Below are 26,864 nucleotides of genomic sequence, written 5' to 3'. Positions count from 1 at the left end.
GACCCGAGCTGAAGGCAGATGCTTAACCATCAGAGCCACCCAGGTGCCCCAAGCAGCCACATTTTTAAAAGGTAAAAGAAACAGGTGAGGTTAATTTTTATTTTTTAATATTTTATTTATTAATTTGAGAGAGAGATCGAGTGCGCGCAGGTGAGAGGAGCAGAGGGAGAGGGACAAGCAGACTCTGAGCTGAGCACAGAGCCTATGGTGGGCGTCGATCTGAGGTCAGGACCTGAGCCGAAACCAAGAGTCAGATGCTTAACCAACTGCACCACCCAGGCAACCCAGGGTGAGATTAATTTTAATAATATAGTATGTTAAGCCAAGGTATCCAACATTTTAACATTTCAACGTGTGATCAGTGTTTTAAAATTGAGATGTATATTTTTTTCATAACCTGATGTGTATATTATTTTATATGTGTGGCACCTCTCCTTTCAGACAGTCACCCTCCGCGGGCTCAGGAGCCACATCGGCCAGTGGCTACTCTCCTGGGCAGGGCAGTTTTAGAGCCTTCATTTACTACTTGGCTTACACACTTTCATTATGTGTGCTTAATCGGCTCATCCCTAAGGGGTGTGTCTCCCGTGGGAGATTAGAAGCCCCCTGGGCCTGAGTCCTCATTTCACTCCCCTGCCCCTCCTGTGGAACCCTCAGGAGGCCCTCCAAACATGTTTGTTGATGGGAGTGAACACTGGGGATTGATTTTGTGGTTTAGTTATGGCTGTAAATGGTGTTTTATGGATTGCTCCCATAGAAGCACCCGCTGCAATGTTAGCGCAAACAAGCAGCGGAGCTTGTCAGCTGAGGCAGAGGCAGAGGCCTCGGGGCAGGCAGGACTCCCTGAATCGGGCAGGGGAAATCCTCCCAGACCACAGCCCATTTCTCTGGCTTAAGAGCCTGTCGTGAACACAGCGCAATCCTGCCCGCAGCCGCATCTCTGCAGAGCTGGGAGAGCACCCTCGTCCGGTGTGTTACACGAAGGACTTAGCTCCAGCATCCCACCACCGGGCTGGGGGCTTCTGGGGGCAGAAAAGGACTTGTTCAGGTTGACAAGAGCCAGACCCACAATGGATGTACAAAGCTTGCTTGTCGAGTGATTAAAGGACCCGCTGGCCGGAGTCAGCGAAGCCTCTCCCGCACCCGAAAAGCATTTATGGAGCATTTGCTACATATCAGGCTCTGTGCTAGGCACTAGGGATCCAGCAGTGAAAAGCAGATGTGGGCCAGGCCCTCCCGGAGCTCACCTTCTGGTTGGGGGAAGGGTTGGGGGGAAGGAAATGGAGGATAAATGAGTAAATCTTCACAAATGAACTAATGAGCACACTCTCCCGGAAGGGAAACAAAGGGGTCCAGATAGAGAAGGAGAGGTGGAATTCTTCAAGTGAAAACGAAAGTCTGTCTGCAGCTTCCTGCCCCTCAGGTCAGTGGTCTCCATGTAGACATTGGCCACTAGAGGCTAGCCTGAGGCTCAGCTGCGCTATGAGGGACTCACTGTTTCTAACTGTATTGATGATGTCACAATGGGCCCCAGGGGGACAGGGACTGAAGACTCTGGGCGTTGGAGCAAAGGGGCAGAGGTGGGGGAGGAGCTGGCAAAAAAGGCAGTATCCACCCGCCCCCCCTCCCCCCGCCCCAGGCATCTATTCAGCCTCTGACAGACTCCATCCCTCTCGGGAGGAGGTGAGCAGGTGACCATGGCGCTCAGCCTCTCCGCCACATCCATTCCCAACAACTGGCTCCCAGGCTACCCTGAGGTAACCGGCCTGTCTTCTAGGTCTGTCTTGGGTGGGAGTGTCCCAGCCAGAGCAGGTGCCAACCTGTAAGCCAAACATCGTCCTAGGTATTGTGGGGGATAGTAACGGGAGGGAGCTTCAGCCCCTGCCCTCAAGTTGCTGACAAATTAGACCATAAGCGAGAGGGTTACTGGCTCAATCCTCTGTGCCCTCTCTGGGCTAACTTAGGAGGAGCAGGATGCTAATTGTTGACAGAATCATTCCAAACAGCTCTCTCTGGGCCCCCAGCTTCTCTCTGTGGTGCCCCACCACAAGGCGCTATCTTCAAGGGTGGCTCACCCATTGGCACTAGTGTTTTTGAGAATCTAGACTAGTGTTTCTCGGGGTGATCTAATGATAGAATTTGCAGCATGGGTTAAAAATGCACATTCCTGAGCCTCAGCCCAAACCTTGCAAAGCAGAACTGTCAAGCATGGGGTTCATGAATCTGCATTTTAAAAAACACTCTAGGTAACTCTTACCCTAAGCCTTGCCCCGTTGCCCCGGTGTTTTTCAGTTTTTGGTTTTGGGTTTTGGGGGTTTTTTTCTGTTCTTTGTTTGTTGTCCTGGTTTTAAATACCAGGCAGTCTGGCTGACCAGAGTGTGTAGGTTTCTCTGTCTGAGATGGGTGTTGGTTTTGATATTTTTATTACTGATGAAAAGCCATGATTCACAGGCTCCTGGTGGCTGGCTGTCAGTTTGGAAGGAATCAGAGGCCACTAAGAACAGAATTCTCTATCTTTTCGATCCATCCATAAAATGCTTACCTGAGCAGACACTGTTTAAAAGCCATTAAAATACCAGACACAGAATAACCCAGTCCCTGGAACTTTATAGACATATTTACTCAAACCCAAGTACTTGCAAAAAGTAAATAAAAGGGAAGCAAAATGAGCAAGCACCCCTAGAAATACAAACTGAAAGTAAACAGCCCTGTTCACTAAAATAAACAGGACAAATCCAGCGAGGATTAAATGACCTCTAGTCAGACAGGCTCAGAGCCAGAAATGCCTCCTGGCTCCAGGAGGAAGGAGACGGGAGGCCTGCCTCCATCACCTTGGGGGCACGTGCCAGGATCGCAGCCCTGTTGGTCATGGCTAGGCCTGCAGACAGTATCCTGGGAGATATGGGTGCTCCCTAGCCTTCCCTGCCAGCCTGAAAATCAGGTTAAAGATCAAGAAGTGTGCCCTAGGGGCACCTGGGTGGCTCAGTGGGTTAAGCCTCTGCCTTCGGCTCAGGTCATGATCTCGGGGTCCTGAGATCGAGCCCCACATCGGGCTCTCTGCTCAGCGGGGAGCCTGCTTCCTCCTCTCTCTCTGCCTGCCTCTCTGCCTGCTTGTGAGCTCTCCCTCTGTCAAATAAATAAAATCTTTAAAAAAAAAAAAAAAAAAGAAGTGTGCCCTAGAAGGCCTCTGATAAAATGCACATTTCCCAGAGGTGTAGAGAACCTCGAGTCACTATTATCTGCCATTTATTCCTGAATTTAGTGACCATTTATTCAGCACTTTGCTGAGTTAGGCCCTGAACCAGTCACTAAAGATATCCAGATAAGTAAGGCCTAAGGGTGCCCTTAAGTTGAGCAGTTTACTATGAAAGAAACAGTAACAAATGGTAATATTTATCGTTCACTTAGGATTTGACAAACTTAACGACAGGAACCCTCCATGCACTTTTTAATCCTCATAGAACATTCTGGATCTCATTGACTCTTCCTAATGTCATGCAGTTACTACTGTTGCCTCTCCCCATTTGACAGACCTGTCGACTGAGGCTCGGTGTCTGCGGTGTGATGGCATGTGGGTAATAAATAGCTCTCTTTGAAAGAAGGAGAAAAAACAAACAAACCCTGATTTGTAGTGTTTGCTGATCTCGGGAGTGTAAATCCTCCCCGGCAGGTTTCAAGCTACCAGTCCGCTGTCCCTGAACGTGGAGTTGGAAAGAGGCACGGGGTGGGGGCTGGGTCCAGCATCCCAAGTGCAGACAAGTCTTCCAGCTAAGCAGGGGAGGAGCCAGCACTTGAGCGCGGACGGGCGTGATCCCAAGCCCCGCCCCCGCCACGCGTAACCTTTGTGTTACACCATCAATAACCTCCATGAGACCGCTGACGTTGGAAAAGGGGATACATCTTAAGACCCCGGAGAAGGGCCAAAAGTTTACAAGGATCCATAAAACTTCTTGGCTGGTTACTAGCCTGTGCTTCCTCTATCTCTGTGTTTATCACCAATAGGGACAGTTGGTTTTCTTTTGAGAGCCATTGAAAAAACTTCTAATTTTGGAATAATTATCATTCACAGGAGGTTGCAAAAAATAGTACGGAGAGGTCCTGTGTACCTTTCACCCACTTTCCCTCCATGGTCCCATCTTAAATAACTACAGTGTGTGGATATTTCTATGTCCTGTTAACTAGCATTGCCAGATTTAGCAAATAAGAATACAGGCTGCTCGGTTAAATTTTGTCTTTGGGCCTTGTTTCGTTTTTAGTGGATGGATTTCCCATGCAATATTTGGGACATACTTATACTAGAAAATTATTCTTTATCTGAAATGCAAATTTAATTGGGTGCCCTGCATGTTAGCTGTATCACACCTGTGGTATCAAGCAACCACTATTCTAATACAGATAGAGAACGATTCTGCTACCACAAAGATAATCCTTTTTTTAAAGGGTTTGCCAATATTTATCAATTTTTTTAAAAGATTTTTATTTATTTGACAGGGAGAGACACAGTGAGAGAGGGAACACAAGCAGGGGGAGTGGGAGAGGGAGAAGCAGGCTTCTCGCTGAGCAGGGAGCCCAATGTGGGGCTTGATCCCAGGACTCTGGGATCATGACCTGAACTGAAGGCAGCTGCTTAACACAACTGAGCCACCCAGGCACCCCACCACAAAGATAATCTTTATGCTACTCCTTTACAGTCACATCTAGTCCCCCATCCTCCCTAGACTGTGGCCCAACCAATAATTTTGTCATTTTTTTTCCCACATAGCATAATGCTCATGAAATCCATCCAAGTTGTTGAAGTTTTCAATACTCTGGTCCTTTTTATTGCTGGGGAGTATTCTCTGAGGGCAAATTTTAACAAAAAAAAATTTAAAGATCTCATTCATTGGATAAATATTTATTGTATCACTACTGTGTGCCAGGTGCAGACACGGAGCAGCGGGGGAGCTGTTGCAATCAGGGTTGGGTTTTTGCCAGAGAAGTGAGCAAAGGCAGAGGGGCAAGGCATGGGGATGACGAAGAGAACTGAGTGGATGACATGCTGGGTGGGAGGGAAGCAAAGCCTAGAGCCGGGAGGGGCAGGATCAATTTTTCATAGTTCTGTGTAAGTGAAGAATTAATAGAGTTGGGTACCTTTTCCAGAAGCGTTCCTTATCTCACCCCCAGTTCATTTTTTGTATAAATATCAGCATCAAAAGTAGTATCCCAGGGCACCTGGCTGGCTCAGGTCATGATCTCAGGGTCCTGGGATCGAGCCCCGAAGCGGGATCTCTGCTCAGCAGGGAGCCTGCTTCCCTCTCTCTCTCTGCCTGCCTCTCTGCCTACTTGTGATCTCTGTCTGTCAAATAAATAAATAAAATATTAAAAAAAAAGAAGTATCCCATCTGCTTTCCCTTCCACGTGTAGACACAATTTCCAAATCAGAAGTAATACAGTTTTACGTGGGCATTTTTAAAAAGTTATTTATCTGAGAGAGGGAGAGAGCGCACAAGCAGGGTGAGCTGCAGGCAGAGAGAGAAGCAGACTCCTGCAGAGCAGGGAGCCCAAAGTGGGGCTCAATCCTAGAATCCTGAGATCATGACCTGAGCCAAGGACAGATGCTTAACTTACTGAGCCACCCAAGGGCCCCTTATTGTGGGCATTTTTAAACTGAAGGTTTTAGGGATAAATGCCAACCAACAAATTGCTTACTAAATCAGTAGGGGTTCAGAAGAAAATAAAATTTCAGTCACAGAAAGTACTTAAAGATCATCTTTCCACCTGTTACTTTTTAAATTTGCTATTTAGTTTTAAAAGTAGGTAATATGTGGATGGATACAGAAAAAAATTCAAAAAGTGCAAAGGGATTTACAGGAAAAGAGAAGCGTTTCTCTTACCACAGAACTTTAGCCAAAATTTCTCCATCCTAGAGTCAGTTACTATTTTCTTGTGACCACTTTTGAACGTATAAGAATATATATGTGTGTCTGCGTATTTATACACAGAACAAACCATAACTGCTATTTTGCACCTTGTTTTTTCATTTAGTATATCTTGGAAATTGTTCCCTATCAGTACCTATAAAAGTGCTGGATTCTTTTTAACCACACAAAGTACATTAAAAAGAAAAGATTTGGGGCGCCTGGGTGGCTCAGTGGGTTAAGCCACTGCCTTCGGTTCAGGTCATGATCTCAGGGTCCTGGGATCGAGCCCCGCATCAGGCTCTCTGCTCAGCAGGGAGCCTGCTTCCTCCTCTCTCTCTGCCTGCCTCTCTGCCTGCTTGTGCTCTCTCTCTGTCAAATAAATAAATAAATAATCTTAAAAAAGAAAAGAAAAGAAAAGAAAAGATTTGGGGCGCCTGGGTGGCTCAGTGGGTTAAAGCCTCTGCCTTCGGCTCCGGTCATGATCCCAGGGTCCTGGGATCGAGCCCCGCATCAGGCTCTCTGCTCAGCAGGGAGCCTGCTTCCTCCTCTCTCTCTCTCTCTGCCTGCGTCTCTGCCTACTTGTGATCTCTGTCTGTCAAATAAATAAATAAAATCTTAAAAAAATAAAAAAATAAAAGAAAAGAAAAGAAAAAGAAAAGATTTTATTTACGAGAGAGAGAGAGAAAGAGAGGGAGGGAGAGAGCATGAGCAGGGGGAGGAGCAGAGGGAGAGGGACATGCAGACTCTGCGCTGAGTTCAGAGTCCCACACAGGGCTCTATTTCAGGACCCCGAGATCATGACCTGAGCCAAAATCAGAAGCTGACCACTCAACGGACTAAGCTACCCAGGTGCCTCTAAAGCCTCCCTCCTAGAACATAACTGGTTGAAAATTACAATCTTGCTGAAGCTGCTCACCTCAAGGCATCCTGGGATTGGTAGTTCTTGATCAGTTGAGACTTGCATGGAAAACAGAACTTGAGCAGAAGACATGTGTCGGAAACAAGTGTCCTTCCAATGACACTGAAGATGGACATACCATATTGTATCCTATGCACGCTCCTATCATTATGCCCAGACGCAAATTATTCATGCATTTAAACAACCAAGATATCTACCAGCAATGAGATACCCAAGGCTGTCTTGCCATCAGGAAATCAAGATGATTTTTGCAGACAGGGACAGTACACACACACACACACACACACACACACACACACACACACGCACTTTCTCTTCCTTACACCATTGCTTTGGTCTTCAGTATATCAAATCGCTCTTTTTTTTTTTAAGATTTTATTTATTTATTTATTTGACAGAGAGATCACAAGTAGGCAAAGAGGCAGGCATAGAGAGAGAGGAGGAAGCAGGCTCCCTGCTGAGCAGAGAGCCCGATGCGGGGCTCGATCCCAGGACGCTGAGATCATGACCTGAGCCGAAGGCAGAGGCTTAACCCACTGAGCCACCCAGTCGCCCCTCAAATCACTCTTAACAATTATGTGACAAATTACTACTTAGGAAGCTTCTCTCACAAACTAAGGGATCAGAAAGGACATGTATATCAAATGAAGGCACACTGAAGTATTGTTACCAATTGCTATGGTAACTTACAGGCATTTGCACTTTAGTAGTTGTTCAGCCAAACAGAAATGAATGATGGTAGCCTCGTGAACACCAGCTACGGACTTGTGGGGAAGATTTTCTCAGCAGGCTAAGGGCAAGAAGATTCTCAGAAATGTTTTTGAGATAGCTAAGGTCCTACACTTGAACATCCCCCCCCCCGCATTTCATAACCAATGCAATCCCATTCTCTTTCCAAACCTGTTTCCATGTACTTACACATATACATACACAAAATCCAGACATTTGGTTCATTATGTGAGTTATACCTAAATGCTCTTGCCCTGTAAGTCGTATTCTGGAAATTGTTTTTTTTTATTCACTCAATATATTCAGCACTTTTTTTCCTATGATAGTGCATAAAAATTAACCTCATTGTTTTTTAACTGCCGCATGGCATTCTCAAACTTGAACTTGCATTCAGATTATCTAGGGACCTTGATAACATGCAGATTATGATCTGGTAGGTTTGAGGTAAGCCTTGAAGTTCTTTCTGCATTTCTAGAAAGTTGCCGAGTGTTGTAGATGCTGCTGGTCAAGAAATCACACTGTGAGGAACAAAGATGTAGGGTATGGGTGAAGCTGTGTGTCAGAGCTGGCCTGGACCAGCCCATGAAAACGACTGTCAAATTGCCAGGAATTTTGTGATCCCGTCACTAAACGTAGCACTCATTAAAAAAAATTCAATTATGTAAACTTAAATTATATTGCCAACAGATAAATACTCAAAAATCATGAACTTCCTAGCTATTTTATTATCAATCTATGTTCTTAAGGTTATTTATGTCTATAATGTCCATAGGGTACAAATCTATCCAGTGGCGTGCTTCTGTGTGTCTCCTCCCAACTCCACACTCAGCTTATGTTGGCAGCTTAGAACCAGCCCCAGGGATTAATTATAGCACAGAAATTGGTATAAAGGCACGCATTTCCCCAGACCTTCTCCCACACTTCATATGACCAATTTTTTCATTTTTGCCGATCTGACAAATCAAAAATGGTATCTCCTATTAACTTGCATTTCCCTGATTACAATGAGACCAAGTCTCTCTCATATGCATTCCTAGGAATTTATTTATTTTTAAAGATTTTATGTATTTATTTGAAAGAAAGGGAGCACAAGCCGGGAGGAGAGGGACTAGCAGACTCCCTGCTGAGCAGGGAGTCTGATGTGGGTCTTGACCCCAGGACCCTGGGATCATGACTTGAGCCAAACGCAGATGCTTAACCGACTGAGCTACCCAGGTGCCCCTCATTCCTAGAAATTTAATAGTATTTCTTGTTCTTGTAAATAGGACCCTTTTACTAGTATATTTTCTAGTTGATTATTGCTCAGGAAGGCTGATGACTTTTAAAATCAAGCCACTGGGGAGCCTGGGTGGCTCAGTGGGTTAAGCCTCTACCTTCGGCTCAGGTCATGATCTCAGGGTCCTGGGATCAAGCCCCACGTCGGGCTTTCTGTTCAGCAGGGAGCCTGCTTCCCCTCCTCTCTGCCTGCCTCTCTCCCTGCTTGTGAACTCTCTCTCTCTGTCAAATAAATAAATAAAATCTTTAAAAAAAATAAAATAGGGGCGCCTGGGTGGCTCAGTGGGTTAAGCCCCTGCCTTCGGCTCAGGTCATGATCCCAGGTCCTGGGTTCGAGCCCCACATCGGGCTTTCTGCTCAGCAGGGAGCCTACTTCCTCCTCTCTCTCTGCCTGCCTCTCTGCTTACTTGTGATTTCTCTCTGTCAAGTAAATAAATAAAATCTTAAAAAAAAATTAAAAAATAAAAAAAATAAAATCAGGCCACTCCTCCTACTAGTTCAAATAGCTTGTCAGTTTATATTTTTAGAGATTCTAGGTAACCAAATAATCTATAAGTAATGAGACATTTTTTCCATGTTTATAACAGCAGTAAAGCTCACCAGTGTCTTATTTCTGACTTGAAAGGAGCATTTCTGTTATTTCCCCACTAATTTCTGCAGTTACGCTTTTACCCTTTCTCCTTCTGGCTTGTAAAGAGGATTTCGTTGTTTTTTTTTTTAAATCAAGAATGGATGTTCAATTTATCCAAGGTTTATTTCACTTTCTAAGTTACCCATTTTGATGATATTTGAATTTCTCACATTAGCATGTACTCTTTTTTTGTACTCAGAAGAGCATTACAATTTTTTTAAGTTGTGTCCTTCCCTTATACATTGTACCCCTGTTTCAGCAGTTGTCACTTCCATGAATGTGTCCCTTCCCCACTAGTAGCCAGCCTCTGGCTCTGAGGAAAAGAATGTTTTCTCCATGACCCACTCAGCACTGAAACTTTATACCTAATGACATTTCAATGAACGGTTAGGGAATGCCATGAATTTACCCCACCACCTGTACATTCTTGGACACCTGCAATACCTACTCCTTCGAACTGAGGGCTAGTGGGACTCTCCCACTGCTTCCCACCCCTCTCCCAATGTTCCTATTCCGGCATATAAAGGGCAGATTGTGCTGTTGACCTGTAATCCCTGGAGTGCTAACACGCCTGGTTGCTAGGCCTTGTTTTGGACCCAGGGGCCACCTAGAGTTCTGATCAGAATCTGACTAGGCGGGTATCTTGATTTTTTAAATTGCCACTCACCGCTCTTGACATATGAATATTGGGATTGCCTCCAAGAACATGTGGAGTTTGTTTCACTTGTCGTTTTAAGACGTGGGAAGAGTGCAGATAGGAGTCAAATTCTAGATGCATCCAAATGGCTGTGTGATCTTGGGCAAGTCATTAATTTCTCTGTCCCTCAGGGACTTCCCGGGGCACCTAACACATACCGAGGTGCGTATGAAAAAGGGCCAGAAAAGATCTGAGAGTGGCTTGTTCCAGGTTCCTGGGGACAAATTAATTGAGCCCAAACCTCACCTCTGCCACTTACTGCCCTGGACAGGTGATTCGTCTCTGTACTTGTTTTGTTCATGTATAAAATGGGGACAGTGAAAGGACAAAGTTGATAGAGCAGCTGGGAAGATAAGCAGGTAACACGCGAAGCCTTATCATAAAGCAAAAGCTCACCGTGAGCGCTCCATGAACACTGGCCCTGTTGCTTTTATTATCACAAGGGTGCCTGTGGAGAGAGAGAGCACTCTGTACAGTACTCGTCGGACCAGGTGAGCTGGCGCGGGCGAGTTTTTCCTCACCCGGGGCAGGCGTGGGGGCGCGCGGCTCGCAGCTGTCCTGGCACCTCCCGGGCAGCAGAGGGCCCCCGCCCCCAACGCGGACAGAGAGGGCGGGGCGGGCGGCGCGGCCTAGCGAGGGGCGGAGCAGACGGAGTGGCGGGGGCGGGTGGGCGGAGCGACCTAGCGAGGGGCGGAGCAAACGGGTCGGCGGGTTGGCGGGGGCGGCGGGGGCGGGGCGCGCGGCCGGTTTACGGGGCGGGACTAGCACGGGGGCAGGGTTAGTGGACGCGGGCCCACGCGTGGGGCGCTATGCAGGTAGGTGTCCACCGCCCGCCCAGCTCTAACTCCGACCCCAGATCCGGCTCGGAGCCCGCTTGGGCCTAACCTCAACAGCGCGCCGAGGTGAGGGCTGTGCCTGACCCAAAGCGAAACCGAAAGTTCGGCCTCCGTGACCTGATCTTCCCGGGGGGTGGAAAAGGGTGGCCTGCTAAAGACTGGGGTCGTGGAGGCAGGGTATTCCCCGGCCAGTAGGACTTTGGCTCCTTAGTGCAGGCCGGCTCTTGAGTTAGGGGCCCGCTTGGAAGCTTGGAGCTCGGAACCGACCGGGATTTCTGGGCTGGGCGGGCACGTGGGGGTGGGGTTTAGGGGGCCGGGCTAAAGCTCGGATTAGGAGGCGGGCCGTCTTGGAAGAGCTGGGCGGTGAGCGCTGCTGGGGTTCTGATACTTCGGCTGGAGGGCCAGAGCTTTCGGCAAAGAGGTTTGGCCCTGCATCTGCGTCCAGTCGGTGGGGAGAGGGGCGGAAGCAGAGATCCGAGCCCTGGACCGATCACTTCGCAGGGATGGGGTTTGTGGGGGGAAGGTGGTTCCCGGGGCCTGGATAATATAAATCAAGGGTCCCAAACCTGGTAGGAGTCTGAGCAGCCCCCCTACCCCGCCTCCACTAGGTGGCCATGACCGGTAGGGCCCGCAAAGAGGCGGTGCAGGCCGCGGCCCGGGAACTCCTCAAGTTCGTGAACCGGAGCCCCTCTCCTTTCCACGGTAAGTGACCAGGACAGGAGAGGAGGGTGGTGACCGGTGTGCCTCCTAATCCGCTTCCATCGCTATGAAAGGGCTCTTTTTCTACAGCCGTGGCCGAGTGCCGCAGCCGCCTCCTCCAGGCTGGCTTCCATGAACTCAAAGAGACGGAGAGCTGGGATATCAAGCCGGAGAGCAAGGTACGTGGGGTGGGGCGGGGTGGGGGGAGAAAAGCAGGTCCCCAGACCGGAGCTCAAAGTCCTTTGAGCCAACTGGCTAGATAATCAGTCAATCTCCCCCCCCCCCACCCCCCAGTACTTTCTGACCAGGAACTCCTCAACGATCATCGCTTTTGCTGTTGGAGGCCAGTATGTTCCTGGCAATGGTTTCAGCCTCATTGGAGCCCACACGGACAGCCCTTGTCTCCGGGTGAGGAACTGAGGCTGCACTGGGGTGGGGGTGGGGGCATCAGGGAAATACACAGCAAAAGCCAGTGGAGAGTACAAATTGGGGACTCTGTCCTCAGACCCGGGCAGACTGGTCGCCCCCTTCCTCCACACTTGGAGCCCTTCTCTGTCAGCGATATTCTTCCTTTGGTCTTTGGGCCTCCATCCGTCTGTCTCATGTCCAAATCCTGCCTTTTGCCTTCTCTTACTTCTCATTCCCCAACTTCACACTTAGGTGAAACGGCGGTCCCGCCGCAGCCAGGTGGGTTTCCAGCAGGTTGGCGTGGAGACCTATGGTGGTGGGATCTGGAGCACCTGGTTTGACCGGGACCTGACCTTGGCTGGACGTGTCATTGTCAAGGTGGGAACTGGGGTTGGACCCAGGAGGTTCTCACCTTCAGCAGCCCAAAGATTGACAGTGACCTTCCTTTGGGGGTACCTGTGGGGAGCCCCGCAGGGAAGGGAGAGTGGGGCAGCGTGGGTTTGAGGATCATGTTAGTTAGTGTGGGCGAAGTGGGGGTATTAACCTGCTGGGGTTGAGAGGCACCTGGGTTTGACCTGGCCTGGCGGGCCATAGTGCCCTACCTCAGGCCAGCTGGAGCAGCGGCTGGTGCACGTAGAGCGACCCATCCTTCGAATCCCACACCTGGCCATCCACCTGCAGCGCAACGTCAACGAGAACTTCGGGCCCAACATGGAGATGCACTTGTGAGCCTGGGGCCAGGGCTGTGGTGACCGGGAGGGATGGCTGTGTCACCAAGTGATGGCAGGGTTCCCATGGGACCTGGGACCGCGCTACCTCATGGTCGCCACAGGTTCTACTCGTGGGACCCAGCTGACGATACCAGCGGGCCCTCTTAGCTGTGCCGTTTGGGAAGCTGGGAATCGAGGTACAAGGACAGTTCCCATGGGGAGATCTGAGCTCAGGGGTGCCATACCCTCTGGCTCGCCCCACGCTTCCCTCACGTGTCTCTCCACAGAGTCCCCATTCTTGCCACGGCAGTCCAGGAGGAGCTGGAGAAGGGGACTCCGGAGGCTGGGCCTGTCAGTGCTGCTGTAAGAGTGTCCCCTGCTCCTAGGAAGGGGGGAGGAGGGGGAAGGGACTGATTCCCTGGAGAAGGGGAGGAGGGAGAGAGCAGACCTTCTTCCTCCCAGCGTGCTTTTGCCCTGCAGGATGACCGGCACCACTCGGTCCTCATGTCCCTTCTCTGTGCCCATCTGGGACTGAGCCCCGAGGATATCTTGGAGATGGAGCTCTGCCTTGCTGACACCCAGCCCGCGGTAAGGCATGGCTGCAGGGACTCACGGGTGGGGATTGCAGGGATCCTGGCCTGCCCAGTATATTCCATTTCAGCCAGTCCTCTAGTTACTCTCATCCCTCTTTTTCCCAGTAGACACCATGTTCCTCTGCTTCCAGGCCAGTGGTTCTCAAAAGGTCACTTTCGTCCTCCAGACCTGCCTTCTTGGATCCTTGCGTGGGCCCTGGGGAATCAGCCCCTCCACAGATTTTTTTTTCCCCACACGTTGTAGTTTCTGCTACCAGGGCTCGCTGTGTTCTTTGAAGATTTTATTTGTTTGTTTATTTGACAGGCAGAAATCACAAGTAGGCAGAGAGAGGGGGAAGCAGGCTCCCTGCTGAGCAGAGAGCCCGATGCGGGGCTTGATCCCAGGACCCTGGGATCATGACCTGAGCCGAAGGCAGAGGCTTTAACCCACTGAGCCACCCAGACGCCCCTCGCTGTGTACTTCGAACCCACCCTGGCCCTGCCCCTCTGAGGGCAGAAGGCCCGGATGCAGCCCCCTTTTTCTAGAGCCTGCCTTCAAGTCCCTCCCAGTTGTGAAATCTTCGGATGTTCGGTCCTGTTTGAATGTGCACTGTTTCTGGGCTGGTCTCCTCTTCTGTTTATTTCCTTAGCTTTTCTTGTGTCCATTCACCTCCCTTTTCCCGGTCCCATGGGAACTGGTGGGAAACATAGACGTCACCCACCCATCTCTAAGCTTTTGCCCAGCTCCATTCCCCATTGTCCACTCAGCCCCACCCAGCAGGGTCCTGGTCCCCTAAGCTGGGGGGCGGGGGGGATGGCACGAGTTTGCACACAGACCCAAGGAGGCTCACTCCAACCCAGGCCTCTGGGAGCAGGGAGAAGCATGTGAGTTGGGGTGGAGGGTTGAAGGTTGGGCTGATTGTCCCATCTTTCTAGGTCCTAGGTGGTGCCTATGAGGAGTTCATCTTTGCCCCTCGGCTGGACAATCTGCACAGCTGCTTCTGTGCCCTGCAGGTGAGCGGGGCAGGGGGGCACCCCGGACGGGGTACACGGCTGGGAGAACCAGTGGTCGGGGGACTGCCTTAAGGCCTAGCAGGCCTAAAAGAGCCACTGGCCACCTCCTCCGTATGCTGGTGTTAGGTGGACCATGGGGAGGGGCCATGGCTGGGGTTGGAGAAGGTTGAGAGGCTGGCTGGGGCGTCACGGTGTCTCCTAACCATGAGGAGTTAGCCTCTGCTTTCGGGGAGAGGCCTTAGGGCCTCCTAAGGCAGCATTGCCCCCTTCCCTCTGCTCACCCTGCTCTCCAAGTTTATGCCCACCCAGCCTTCTGTCTGTGCCTTGGGGGTCTCTGTGGGGCCCGTCTCAATCCCTTCTGGTCACCTTAGAATCCCTGCCTTCTTTCTACTCTAAGCAGTTCTATTTCTTCCTTTCCTCCTGTTCTCTCTCTTTTCATACCTCTCCCTCCTGCTCCCATCCTATTCTCAGAGATAGGCTTTGGGCCATAATAGAGACCAGAGCTGAGCCTGGGACCTGTGTCAGCTCCCGCAGCCAGCCAGCTGTGTCCCCCTGATGGAGTCCCTGTCACCTCTGTGGACCTTGATCTTTTCACTGGAGCCGACAAGTTTATGTGCTCTGTGTGGTGGTTTTGACTTCCCAAACTTCTCCATTCTTCTCCTGCATTTTATTCATCCTTCTGCCTTTCACATAGGCAGGGATGGGAGCACATCTCAAGGGGGGGATTCTCCCAGCCCAGCTGAAAGGGTCTCCCATGTGCCAGGCAGAGCCCTAAGAGACGAAGGCCAGTCAGAGCCCCAGCCCACTTCATTACGGCTGTAGTGACGGAAAGGCAGGCGGGGAGCATGAACCTGCCAGGTGCTGCTGGGCGGGGTTATGGAAGAAGGAGGAGTGAGGAGGATGCTCTTGCTCTCCGCCAACAGGCTTTGATCGACTCCTGTTCAGCCCCTGCCTCTTTGGCCGCGGAGCCCCACGTGCGCATGATCGCGCTCTATGACAACGAAGAGGTACGTGGAGGGCTCTGTGGGGGTCCCTTGTGGGAAGCTTCCCGCAGCCAGCTTGTGCCAGGCACCCGTGGTAAGCCAGGGCTGTTCTAGAAGCCACCAAGATGGGAAGGCCCTGCCTGTGCTCCCTTAGCCCTTGGCTGCCCTGGCTCAGCATGAGTCTGCTTCTAGAGGTGTGACTGTACTGCCCACATTGCTGCGTGTGCCACACAGTGAGCTCCTCGAGGACACAGGGACTCTGCCCTCCATCCTGCAGGCTCAGGGCTTAGGGTATGGTGGGGCCTGGCTCTGTGCGCTCCCATGAGATGCCCTCTCAGGTCCCAGATCCTGAGCAGACGGGTCCTTCGCTTGCTTGGGACTGCACAGGTCAGAGGGAGCAGTTCAGGACAAGTCTCTGCTGTCCCGAGCCCTCGGCTTCCATCTCGGGATCCAGGCTGGCTACCTGTTCAAGCCCCTGCCATTGCCATCTTGTCTGTACTGAGAGAGGAGGATGAGAGGAAAGGGCGGAGGGAGAGTACGTGCCCAACCTTTTAAGGTGCAAGCCGAAGGTGGTGTTCCTCGCTACCTGTGTTCCACAGAACTCCATCGTCCTGGCCAGATTTAAGCTGCAAGGGAAAGCTAGGAGGGTCCTCTCTAACTGGGTAGTCCCGTGCTTAGCTCCAATTTGAGTGTTTTCTTGTGCAGGATAGTGTGGATAGTTAGTAATCTCTGTTACATGCATAAAAGATGATCGATTGGCCAGTGTGGTAGGGCATTTCTGAGCCCCAGATGTGAAGGTCAGGAGAGGAGGAGGGGAGGCAGGTCAGGAAGCCCCCAGAAAGTTCTCTTTCTGCCCCAGGCGTGACATAGGATTTGTCCAGCTCCGGCCCACCATCAGGTTTTCAGGGGCACAGCATTGGGGAGGTTGCTCGCAACACCCTGCATTCCTCATCCCTGGAGTCAGCAGGGTCCTGGGCCAGTGGTGGTCCCAGGCGTGGGGCCCCTCTCCCTGGCTTCCAACTCTGGCCACTGAGCCCAGACCCCAGAGCCGTCTCTGTTGTTGGTAGGTGGGCTCCGAGAGTGCCCAGGGGGCCCAGTCGTTGCTGACAGAGCTGGTGCTGCGCCGGATCTCAGCCTCATTCCAGCACCTGACGGCCTTTGAGGAAGCCATCCCCAAGTCCTACATGATCAGTGCAGACATGGCCCATGCCGTGCACCCCAACTACCTGTGAGTCTGCTGGGCCAGGCGTGCAGTCCTCATAGCTGCAGGCTCCACCCCAGCCCCAGCCTCTCTCCCTTCCCCTTCACCTTCCCCCTTGTTCTGGTAGGAAGGTCAGTGGTGGCTTCCTCTGGACAGCGCCAAGACCCATGTGGGTCAAAGTCATGTAATGCCCAACCCGGGTGTGTTGAATAGACTCTACAGACTTTTTTCCGCCTGCTGCTAGAGGCTGCCTGGGACACTGTGTTCGTCATGTGTCTCAGGTCCCACCGCACTGGGTGGGAAGGAATGTTGTCCAGGGATAGATAGAGGCGGCTGTTGGGGGGCCCACCACCTGTTTGCCATCCCCATCCTTGACTCGGTTTCCTACAGGGACAAGCATGAGGAGAACCACCGGCCTTTATTCCATAAGGTGAGATGCTCCTGTTTCTCCTTAGGGACTTGAAGGCCTGCCTGGTTCTGGGCCCCGTCTCTTTCCCTGTGGGCCTACCCTCCGTGTGTGCCTCACCCAGCCTTCCTGGTTTCCCCCTCCCCAGGGCCCTGTGATCAAGGTGAACAGCAAGCAGCGCTATGCCTCAAATGCAGTTTCAGAGGCCCTGATCCGAGAGGTGGCCAGTAAGGTCGGGGTGCCCCTGCAGGTGAGGCCGGGCCCTGCCTGTGAGGACAGGATGGGGGGAATGGGGTTGTGGGGGGCATAAGCAGATGGGCCCCCATGGAAGGTGAAGCACCTGGGAGCCCACCTTTGGTGGGTGGAGTTCGTAGAGAAAAATGGGTTTTGGATCTGGGCAGAGCTGGGATCCATGCTGGGTGTGCTGTGGGGCTAGGCACTTCGTTTCTCGGAGTCCGTTTCCACACCTGTAAAATGGAACTGATGATGATGCGTCTTCTAGCTTTGTGTGAGAACTGAAGGTACAGTGTGCTCATGGCATCTGGGTTTAGTCCTTTCTTCCCATCCAGTTCCCCGTGGCTCTCTCCCATACCCTGGGCTCCTCCATAAGTGAAGTTCAGGGCTGGGGAGACTGGAACTCCCACCTGCTCATTTTATTCTTGCCGTGGCAATGGCTCGGGTCGTCAGAAATAGGTGGAGGTAGAGCTATGAGGGACTGGGGTGCAGGGGGTCTGGCGACACATAGCAAGCAGAACCTGGTGGGTCAGGACTAGGGCCCCTGCCTCCCTGCCTCCCGGCTCAGGGCACTCTCTGCCACACACCTCCCCCTCCCTGCCCCATGTAGACCTGACCTTTCCCTTCTTGGGGAAGCCTCTCTGAGGAAGTGACACTTGGAGCTGAGACTTGACTACCCAGGAAGAGGCAGCTGTGGGCGAGTCTGCAGGGAGAGCATCCCTGCAGAGGGAATGAGTGCAAAGGCCCCCAGGGGCACAGGAGTGCGCTCCCTCGGCCTCAGGGGACAGAGCAGCCTTGGGACAGAGTGAGAAGAGTAGAGGCGGGGCAAGGGCTTGAGTGCCGGGGAGAGAAGCCTGCCCAGGCAAGGGCTTGAGTGCCGGGGAGAGAAGTCTGCCCAGGCTGGTCCCGCAGGGCCTCCTAGGATGTGGAAGAGGGTCTCTCTATTCTAAGGCAGTGAGGAGACATTGGGGGAATTTCTTTAATCAAACTCACAGCAGAAGCAGGACATGTATACTTTAAAAATTCAGGAAACACAAATGCAAATAAAACATGAACCCACAGAAATTAGCATATATGCTTCCAGTTTTTTTTAATACATATATACTTAACACCTATTTTATAAAAAGTTTAATCATTTTGAATATGTTTGCTTCCTCTTCACTCTGTATTCTCTACCTTTTCATCTCAGTACACTTTTGGTTCAGTAAATTTATATCTAATCCTAATGCACAGATCATTTTGGGTTTTTTTTGTTTTTTTGTTTTGTGTTTTTTTGAGTAAGGTCTGCGCCCAACATGGGGCTTGATCTCACAACCCCGAGATCAAGAGTTGCATGTTCTACCAACTGAGCCAGCCAGGCACCCCCAGATCAATTTCAGTTTTCCCTGGTTATCTCCAAAATATTCTTGGGGCACCTGGGTGGCTCAGTCGTTAAGCGTCTGCCTTTGGCTCAGGTCATGATCCCAGGGTCCTGAAATCAAGTCCCGCATGGGGCTCAGTGCTCAGCCTGCTTCTCCCTCTACCGTTTTCCCCTGCTTGTGTGCTCTCTCTCTCTCTGAAAAATAAATAAAATATTTTAAAAAATAATAATAAAAAAAGAAAATAACGTCGACTTGGGGTGCCTCCAATCCCGCCATTATAGGAGGGCTTTCTCCCTTTGGCTGGACGGTAACCTGTACCAATGATGAGTCCCCTATCCACCAGACACCTGATGGTTTTGACACCCATTGATAATCCTTGCCGAAATCAATAATTTTGTTCCTCCAGTTCATCCCTTCTACGAGTCTTCCCTTTTGCAGATATTAGCGGCTATTCTGGGAGGCAGAACTTTGTGCCCATCCACTAGGGCTGTTTGGTTATCATGACCTATGGTTTCTGCTGGAAAGACCCAATAGATGCTCGTTCTTTCCCTTAAATAACCGGTTTTCAAGGTGTGGTATGTTAATAGCCACTCCAAATGGGGACACATAGGGGTTTCTTTCTTTTCCTTTTCTGATATTAAATCAGATTTTTATTGGTTCAGGGTGGATCCAATGGCATGTAGTAATTTTTTTTTTTAAAGCTAACTGATTTTTTAAAAAAAGATTTTATTTATTTGACAGAGAGAGAGCTCACAAGTAGGCAGAGAGGCAGGCAGAGAGAGAGGGGGAAGCAGGCTCCCTGCTGAGCAGAAGGCCTGATGTAAGGCTCGATCCCAGGACCCTGAGATCATGACCTGAGCCGAAGGCAGAGCCTTAACCCACTGAGCCACCCAGACACCCCTAGTAATTTTTTTTCAAAGATTTTATTTATTTGAGGGAGAGTGTGCATGTGCAGAGGGAGGGGCAGAGGGGGAGGGGGAGAGACAGAATCTCAAGGAGACTCCCCACTGAGCATGGAGCCCAACACAGGGCCCTGAGATCCCATGACCTTGAGATCATGACCCAAACTGAAATCAGGAGTCAGATGCTTAACTGACTGAGCCACCCAGGCACCCCTGTAGTCACTTTTTTTTTTTTAAGATTTTATTTATTTATTCAACAGACAGAGATCACAAGTAGGCAGAGAGAGAAAGAAGAGGAAGCAGGCTCCCTGCGGAGCAGAGAGCCCAGTGTGGGGCTCGATCCCAGGACCCTGGGATCATGACCTGAGCCGAAGGCAGAGGCTCTAACCCACTGAGCCACCCAGGCGCCCCCCATGTAGTCACTTTATTTCACCCTCAGATGATCATAACTTTGCCTGATGGGAGTCCTTTCAACATGTGTCCTTTGACAGGACTCTCGAAGTGTTCTTGCTTTCTCTACGGCAGGAAATTGCAGGCTCATCTTGTTCATTTCTCTCCCCAGGCGTGGCAGCTTTGGAAGGATGGGGATTTTAGAGACCATGGTCTGGCACCATGGAACTGTTCGTTGTTATCACAGGAGACAGTGCTTTGGGGTCATTTCTGTTGACATAGCTGGAAAAAAATATGTATTTTTTGAAAACCATGAGTTAATACTATAATTCTTATTCAAAAAAATAATAGTTACTATTTAATTATCTAGTTTTATAATTCTTTGTTCCCTTACACTGAAAATCTTAACACTGAACGTCATATTATGGCTTTTTTTACTTATTTCTGTACCAGAATATAAAGAAAATGGTTTCAGCATGCCACAGCAATATTTCTGCAAACACTGAAACTGCTGAATGATTGTTGTGTGTGTATGGGGGCAGGGAGAGAATGTATGTTAAGCAAGAGGTTGATAGAAACGGTACATTTTTTTTAATTATTATTTTTTAATTCCCCTCCCTGCTATTTGGAGAATGGATTCTTAATGGAAGGCAAGATGGTGGTAGCTGCAATTAGAGTGGCGGTAGTTCAGATGGAGAGAATGGGACCAATCCAGAATATTCTGTGCTTTGGGCCTGCCATGTAATGTAGCCTTCCTGTTCCCATCCCGCTCTCTGAGGCGGCATCCACCAGTGGGCACCTTTCAGCCCCTCTTTGTGGTTAATGAGCCTCTCCTTCCCTCCCTAGGATCTCATGGTCCGGAATGACTCTCCCTGTGGAACCACCATCGGACCTATCTTGGCTTCTCGGCTGGGGCTGCGGGTTCTAGATTTAGGCAGCCCTCAGCTGGCCATGCACTCCATCCGGGAGACCGCCTGCACCTCAGGAGTACTCCAGACCCTCACCCTCTTCAAGGTGACTCCTGCCCCACTCGTCCTCGGGACACCCGGGCATGTCGCTGTCTCTCAGGGACCGGTTTGGGTGACGGGAGCTGGTTGTCTTGGGGCTACCATGTAGGAAAGGAAGGGTCGCCCTTCTCCAGGCACAGGGGCCATGATCAGCCTCCAGCGGATAATGAGAGGATGGGGTTGGGGGGATGGGAGAACTGGGGCAGTTGTCAGGCGTGGGTGAACACTGTGCCTCTCTGGCTTGGGCTGTGTTGGCGGGAGGTGTGCGGGAGGGCACCCCCAGCTGCCCTCCACTGATTCCAGATCCCATGTTGCTTTCCATTTTAGGGCTTCTTTGAGTTGTTCCCTTCTCTGAGCCGTAACCTTTTAGTGGATTGAGGCTTCTTGGAAAGACTCTTGTGCTTGAGAAGTGATCAGCTGAGCTGAAGCTGGAGTATTAAAGTGGATTTCTCACTCAGACTCCTTCTGTGGTGCTTATTTTGGAGATTGGAAGGGTGGGAGTTGAACCTGGCTTGACTTCTGGAACCAGAACAGAGGGGGCGGGAGGGGGCAGGTAGAGGAGGCCCCAGCTCCGGGCAGCAGATGGAGGCCTGATCTCAAATATCCTTTCCTCAAGGCCATGTCTGAAGTCAGAGACAGGTAGGTGTGTCCAGAGTTGGAACATCCCTTCTCCCATCCCTGGTCCTCTCTTCTGGGAAGTGGCTTCAGTGCTCTGCCATTACCAGAAGAGTCCAGGACCCCATCTCAGTGACGTGAGGTCTCCACACTCAGTACGAGGCCCAGGCACCGTTCCCCTCCCTGCGCCTCTCAGTCTCATAAACTTTTATAAGCAGTCTCTTATTATTCAGTGTTTTTTCTCTGGTTAATAATTTCCTGTCATTTCTGTCTTTTCTCCTTTCTCTCTTTTCCCCTCCTTCCTTCCTCTTTTTCTTCCTCTTCCTCCTCCTCCATGTCCTCCTCCTCCTGCTCCTCTTCTTGAGTTTGTTCATCCCCTTTTTTGCTTTACAGTTTGCCTAATTAATGGCTTTCCCCAGAGCACAGCAGTGTTACATGTTAGTGTAAGTGTGCTGGTGGCGGACACTGGCACAGGACACCCTGGGGTTACCCGCCTTTCTGAGGCAGTCTGCTTTGGAACCGAGCGCCCCCTAGTGTCGATGGGGTCCTAGGATTTCCGCATCTCAGAGACCAGGGGGTGGCCCTTGATCACCAAAGTCTAGTATTTTCTCAGTATGCCGTAAACATGTGATAGGAGTATTTTTATTTCCTTCCTTGTCCTTTGGTTGAACTGGGTGACTTTTGGAGGATGTCCAGAGAGATCTGGGCTCAGGCAGCTGCTGCCATCCCACGGGGACTGCCAGTGCTCTTTGTAATAGTAAAACGTGGACGGTGTTGATAGAAGACACTTAGTAACCCACAATGTCCCTCACTTTGATCGCTTCCGTAGACTTGGCCCAACTTCCACCTGCCAACAGTAGCACTTCTTTGCCCCGGGGGCGTGTTTGCTGTTTGACAAGTTTCCCTGTGAAGGCATTTGGAAGTGCTAGGGAACTAATGCTCCCCACCCCAGAGACCAACCAGAGACTGCCAAGGCTCCAAGAAGACTTCAGCTCCCTCACATCCTGGGAGATATTCTGACATGGGAAGTTGACCCTGGCTTCCTGAATTCCCAGCAGAATTAAGCCTGATAACACACCCCTTTACTGGCCTCCCTCCCTCTGTCTCACATCCCCACACCCCCACTGGTGTTTCCCTCCACCTCCCAAATGAACTCCTTGCACTTATCCTCATCTCAGGTCTGCTGCTGGGGGAGCTTAAACTAAGCTAGTGTTCCTTTGAGAGCTGGAATAAGACAGGGACGCCTGGTTTTCTATTTCCAGTCAACATTGTACTGTTGGTCTCTAGCTTGGTGGAAAAGTGATACAGAGGATAAAAGGAACACTGAAAGCGGAGGAGTAAACGTCCTTTTGATATGATTTGTTACATAGAAAATCCAAAGGCTATATTACTTGAATTAATAAGAGTTTACCAAAGGTAGCTGGCTGAAAAATCAATATACCAAAATTAATTCTATTTATTTAGACCAGCAATGGATAGTTAGAAAACGAAAAATTTTAAAGGACAACTTCTACAAGGCAAAAGTACATACAAATAAGTATTAAAAGATTTCCATAGAAGAGGTCCAATAATTTGGAAGATAGGTGTTATTTGTGGATGTGAAAATCAATATTGTAAAAATACTGGTTATCCTTCAAATTCATACATAGACTCAGTGCAATCCTAATAATGTAATGGGTTTGCTTCTCTCTACTTATAAATAATGGAAGTTGACATGTGGATTCTATAATATATATAGAAATAGCTACAACACTTTGAAGACAATCACCTTATCAATTACCAAAGCTTATTACAAAACTGATTAAGACAATATATTAATTGGTTCAAGGGTTGATTGACCAGTAGAACCAACAGAGACAAGTATCTGACACTTGATTTATGATGTAAGTGGCAATTCAGATGATCTTTTCAATAAACTGTGCTATGAAAATTGGATATCCACATGGAAAAATTAAGTTGGAACCCTCCCTCCCACAATATGCAAAATTGATTGCAAATGGATTTTAGATCTAAATATAGATGGCAAATAAATAAAGCTTTTAGAAAATATTAAAAGAGAGTACCAGGGCACCTGGGTGGCTCGGTGGGTTAAAGCCTCTGCCTTCAGTTCAGGTAATGATTCCAGGGTCCTGGGATTGAGCCCCACATCGGGCTCTCTGCTCAGCAGGGAGCCTGCTTCCCCCTCCCCCCCTCTGCCTGCCTCTCTGCCTACTTGTGGTCTCTGTCAAATAAATAAAAAATCTTTAAAAGAAAAAAAAAAAGGGGAGAGTATCTTTATGATCTCGGTTGGGTAAGATTTAAATAGGATACAAAGAACACTAGCATAGAGGAAAATATTGATATATTTGACCTCATCGAAATTAAGACATCATTAAGAGGATTAAGGAGGCTTATTTGCAACACATGTAATTGACATAGAGCTCCTATTCAGAGTACATAAGACCTACAGACAGTAAGAAAAGTCAGGTATCTAAAAGAATGGGCAAAATACTTAAGTGGGCACTCCATAATAAAAAGCCATTAAATATATGAAAACATGCTCTTCTTCCACAGTCATCAGAGAAATGTTGGGTTGAATCATGAAATTGTTTATGTTTGACCATTTTGACCTACAAAATGGCAATTTCATGTGCTTTAATCTAATATAAATTAAAACCACGACGGGTCACCATTACACACCCCATCGTGATATACATGATTTTAAAATTTTAAAATCCTATAATACCAAGTGTTGGTAAGGATGTGGAGCAACAAGAAGTCTTAAACGTCAGTGCGAATGTAAAGTGACAACAGTTTAGGACATCAGCGTTAGCCTTGTTGACGCAGCTACTTTACTCCCCCAGACCACCTCCATAGAACTGAGATAAGGAAACCGAAGGACTCCGTAAAAATCTACGTTTTGCTCCCATTTCCTGCTTCTCTTCCTGCTAAGGCCATACACCCACATACACATACTGTGTAATGCAAACAGCATATGCCCTCCTTGGAGGGGACAAAGAGTTAATGCTTTTTTTTTTTTTTTTTAAGATTTTTTAAATTTATTTTTGAGATCACAGGTAGGCAGAGAGGCAGGCAAAGAGAGAGGGGAAAGCAGGCTCCCTGCTGAGCAGGGAGCCCGATGTGGGGCTCGATCCCAGGACCCTGAGATCATGACCTGAGCCGAAGGCAGAGGCTTAACCCACTTAGCCACCCAGGCACCCCCAAGTTAATGCTTTCTTTAGACTAGCTAACATCTAAGCAAGGACCAGATGAGAATGACTGGATGAAGCCCTCCTATGCATATTCCAGACAACCCACACTAGCCATCTCAATGCCAAGCCCCCCAGCTCCAAGGAATAATACCTGGGCCCTTGTCTTTGTTCCAGCCGGTTCCTGGATGCTTGAGAGGACATGTACACTGGACCACAGTCCTCAATAAATACCCTTAGGTCTCAAGCAAAGAGGAGACTCTCTCTTTTTTCCTTTCTGAGTCTCCTAGACACTCTGAGCCTGCACTCACTCTCTACCCTCAGTAAACTCTGCTTTCATCTCCTGCTGGCTTGCATTTGATTTTTACCCTGCACGCAGCCAGGAATCCTCTTGGCTGGTCCTGTGGGACCTCTTCTGGGTCCCTGGCCCCAGCCTGCTGGCATCAGAAGCATTTGCATGTGCACCACAAATACTCACAGCAACTGTTCATAAGATTCCCAAACTGGCAACAACCCAAGAGTCCATACACAATACAGTAGATACTGGGAGAGATGCCAGTTTTGTGGGGGCTGAAACATACAATTTGGGGGACCCTCTTTAAGTAGAAGAATACAAAATTGCAGATAAGAACTTAGTATGAAAGCAAATATCTCATAAGAATGAGGACAAACAGGGGTGCCTGGGTGGCTCAGTCTGTTGGGCATCTGCCTTTGGCTCAGGCCAGGATCTCAGGGTCCTGGGATCGAGCCCCACATCGAGCGCCCTGCTCAGTGGGGAGTCTGCTTCTCCCTCTCCCTCTGTCTGCCTCTCTGCCTGCTTGTACTCTCTCTCTGTCTCTCTCTGTGTCAAATAAATAAATAAAATCTTTGATAAAAAAAAAGGATGAGGACAAACAAAAAAAAAGAATGAGGACAAACGTAAAAGCCACATCACCATCTCAATAGATGCAGAAAAAGCATCGACCAAATCCAACATCCTTTCATTAAAAAAAAGTCACACCCAGAAATAGGAGGGAACTTCCTAACCTGATAAAGAGTATCCATGAAAAACCCACAGATAAACATCATACTCAGTGATGAAGGACTGAAAGCCATCCCCTGAAAGGTCAGACACAGGCAAGGAAGTCTGCTCTCACCAATTTTAGTCAACATTAGACTGTAGCTTCTATCCAGGCCAGTGAGGCAAGAAAAAGCATAGCTAGAAGTAGAAAATATAGTATAACAAGTTACTTTTGCAAATCATATAAAAATATTTGATCATGTGAACACACGGCTAGGGCTCCTCCCAGAGCCTTGGAAGGGATCTGGGAAGAGGAGGACCCCGAAGGCTGGAGGTTCTTCAGCTTCTGGATCCTAGTGTCAAGTTATCACACAATGGAAGACTATAAAGCAATGAAAATGAATACAATAGTGTTTCATTTGATGATATGGGTAAATCTTTAAAGTATAATGTTCGGAGAAGGCACCTGGGTGGCTCAGTTATTAAACATCTGATGGCAGCTCAGGTCATGATCTCGGGGTCCTGGGATCAAGACCCACCTCGGGCTCCCCATTCAGTGGGGCGTCGACTTCTCCCTCTTTCTCTGCCCCTCCCCCTGCTCATGCATGGGCATACTCTCTCAAATACATAAAATAAATAAAATACGATGTTGGGACGCCTGGCTGTCTCAGCCAGTAGAGCATGTGACTCTTGATCTCAGGGAGTTTGAGCCCCACACTGGGTGTAGAGATTACTTAAAAAAAATCAAATATAGGGTGCCTGGGTAGATCAGTCAGTGAAGCATCTGCCTTCTGCTCAGGTCATGATCTCGTGGTCCTGAGATCAAGTCCCATGTTGGGGTCCCTGCCCAGTAGAAAGTCTGCTTGTCCCTCACCCTCTGCCCCTACCCCCACTCACGCTTACACACTCTCTCAAATAAAATCTTTAAAAAAATACAATATGTTGAACAAAAGCAGTCAGCACAAAATAATACATATTGTAATTTAGTGAGTTAAATAGTGTCTCCCCAAAATCGCTGTCTCCCTGGACCCCAAGAACGTGTCCTAATTTGGAGATTGGCTCCTGCAGATGTAGTTGGTTAAAGTTCTGGAGAGGAAATCCTCCTGGATTAGGGTGGTCTCTAAACCCCATGATCAGTGTCTTTATAAGAGAAAGGAGAGAGAGATGTGGACACAGCGGAGATGCCA

The 26,864-nt window shown here is 49.3% G+C and overlaps 1 protein-coding gene across 5 annotated transcripts; it reads left to right on the top strand.

Moving 5' to 3' along the window:
• Nucleotides 1–1,568: 1,568 nt before the first annotated feature.
• Nucleotides 1,569–21,333, top strand: DNPEP (aspartyl aminopeptidase). Of its 5 annotated transcripts, XM_047722335.1 has the most exons (16): nucleotides 1,569–1,757; nucleotides 10,595–10,642; nucleotides 11,596–11,689; nucleotides 11,777–11,865; nucleotides 11,981–12,094; nucleotides 12,347–12,472; nucleotides 12,689–12,819; nucleotides 13,092–13,167; nucleotides 13,285–13,392; nucleotides 14,313–14,390; nucleotides 15,314–15,397; nucleotides 16,441–16,601; nucleotides 16,965–17,004; nucleotides 17,129–17,230; nucleotides 20,714–20,881; nucleotides 21,202–21,333. In XM_047722335.1, the coding sequence occupies exons 1-16, from the start codon at nucleotides 1,698–1,700 to the stop codon at nucleotides 21,250–21,252; spliced, it is 1,530 nt and encodes a 509-aa protein (XP_047578291.1). In that variant the 5' UTR covers nucleotides 1,569–1,697; the 3' UTR covers nucleotides 21,253–21,333. The 5 variants fall into 5 exon arrangements, with proteins under 5 accessions (XP_047578291.1, XP_047578292.1, XP_047578293.1 ...); XM_047722336.1 differs by lacking the exons at nucleotides 1,569–1,757; nucleotides 10,595–10,642 and adding an exon at nucleotides 10,887–10,966; XM_047722337.1 differs by lacking the exons at nucleotides 1,569–1,757; nucleotides 10,595–10,642 and adding an exon at nucleotides 10,904–11,053.
• The last annotated feature ends 5,531 nt before the right edge of the window (nucleotides 21,334–26,864 follow it).

Source organism: Lutra lutra, chromosome 3 (genome assembly GCF_902655055.1).
Source record: "Lutra lutra chromosome 3, mLutLut1.2, whole genome shotgun sequence".
Taxonomy (NCBI): domain Eukaryota; kingdom Metazoa; phylum Chordata; class Mammalia; order Carnivora; family Mustelidae; genus Lutra; species Lutra lutra.
The sequence above is the reverse complement of the archived record's forward strand: the minus strand, read 5'-3'. Positions and strand labels throughout refer to the sequence as shown.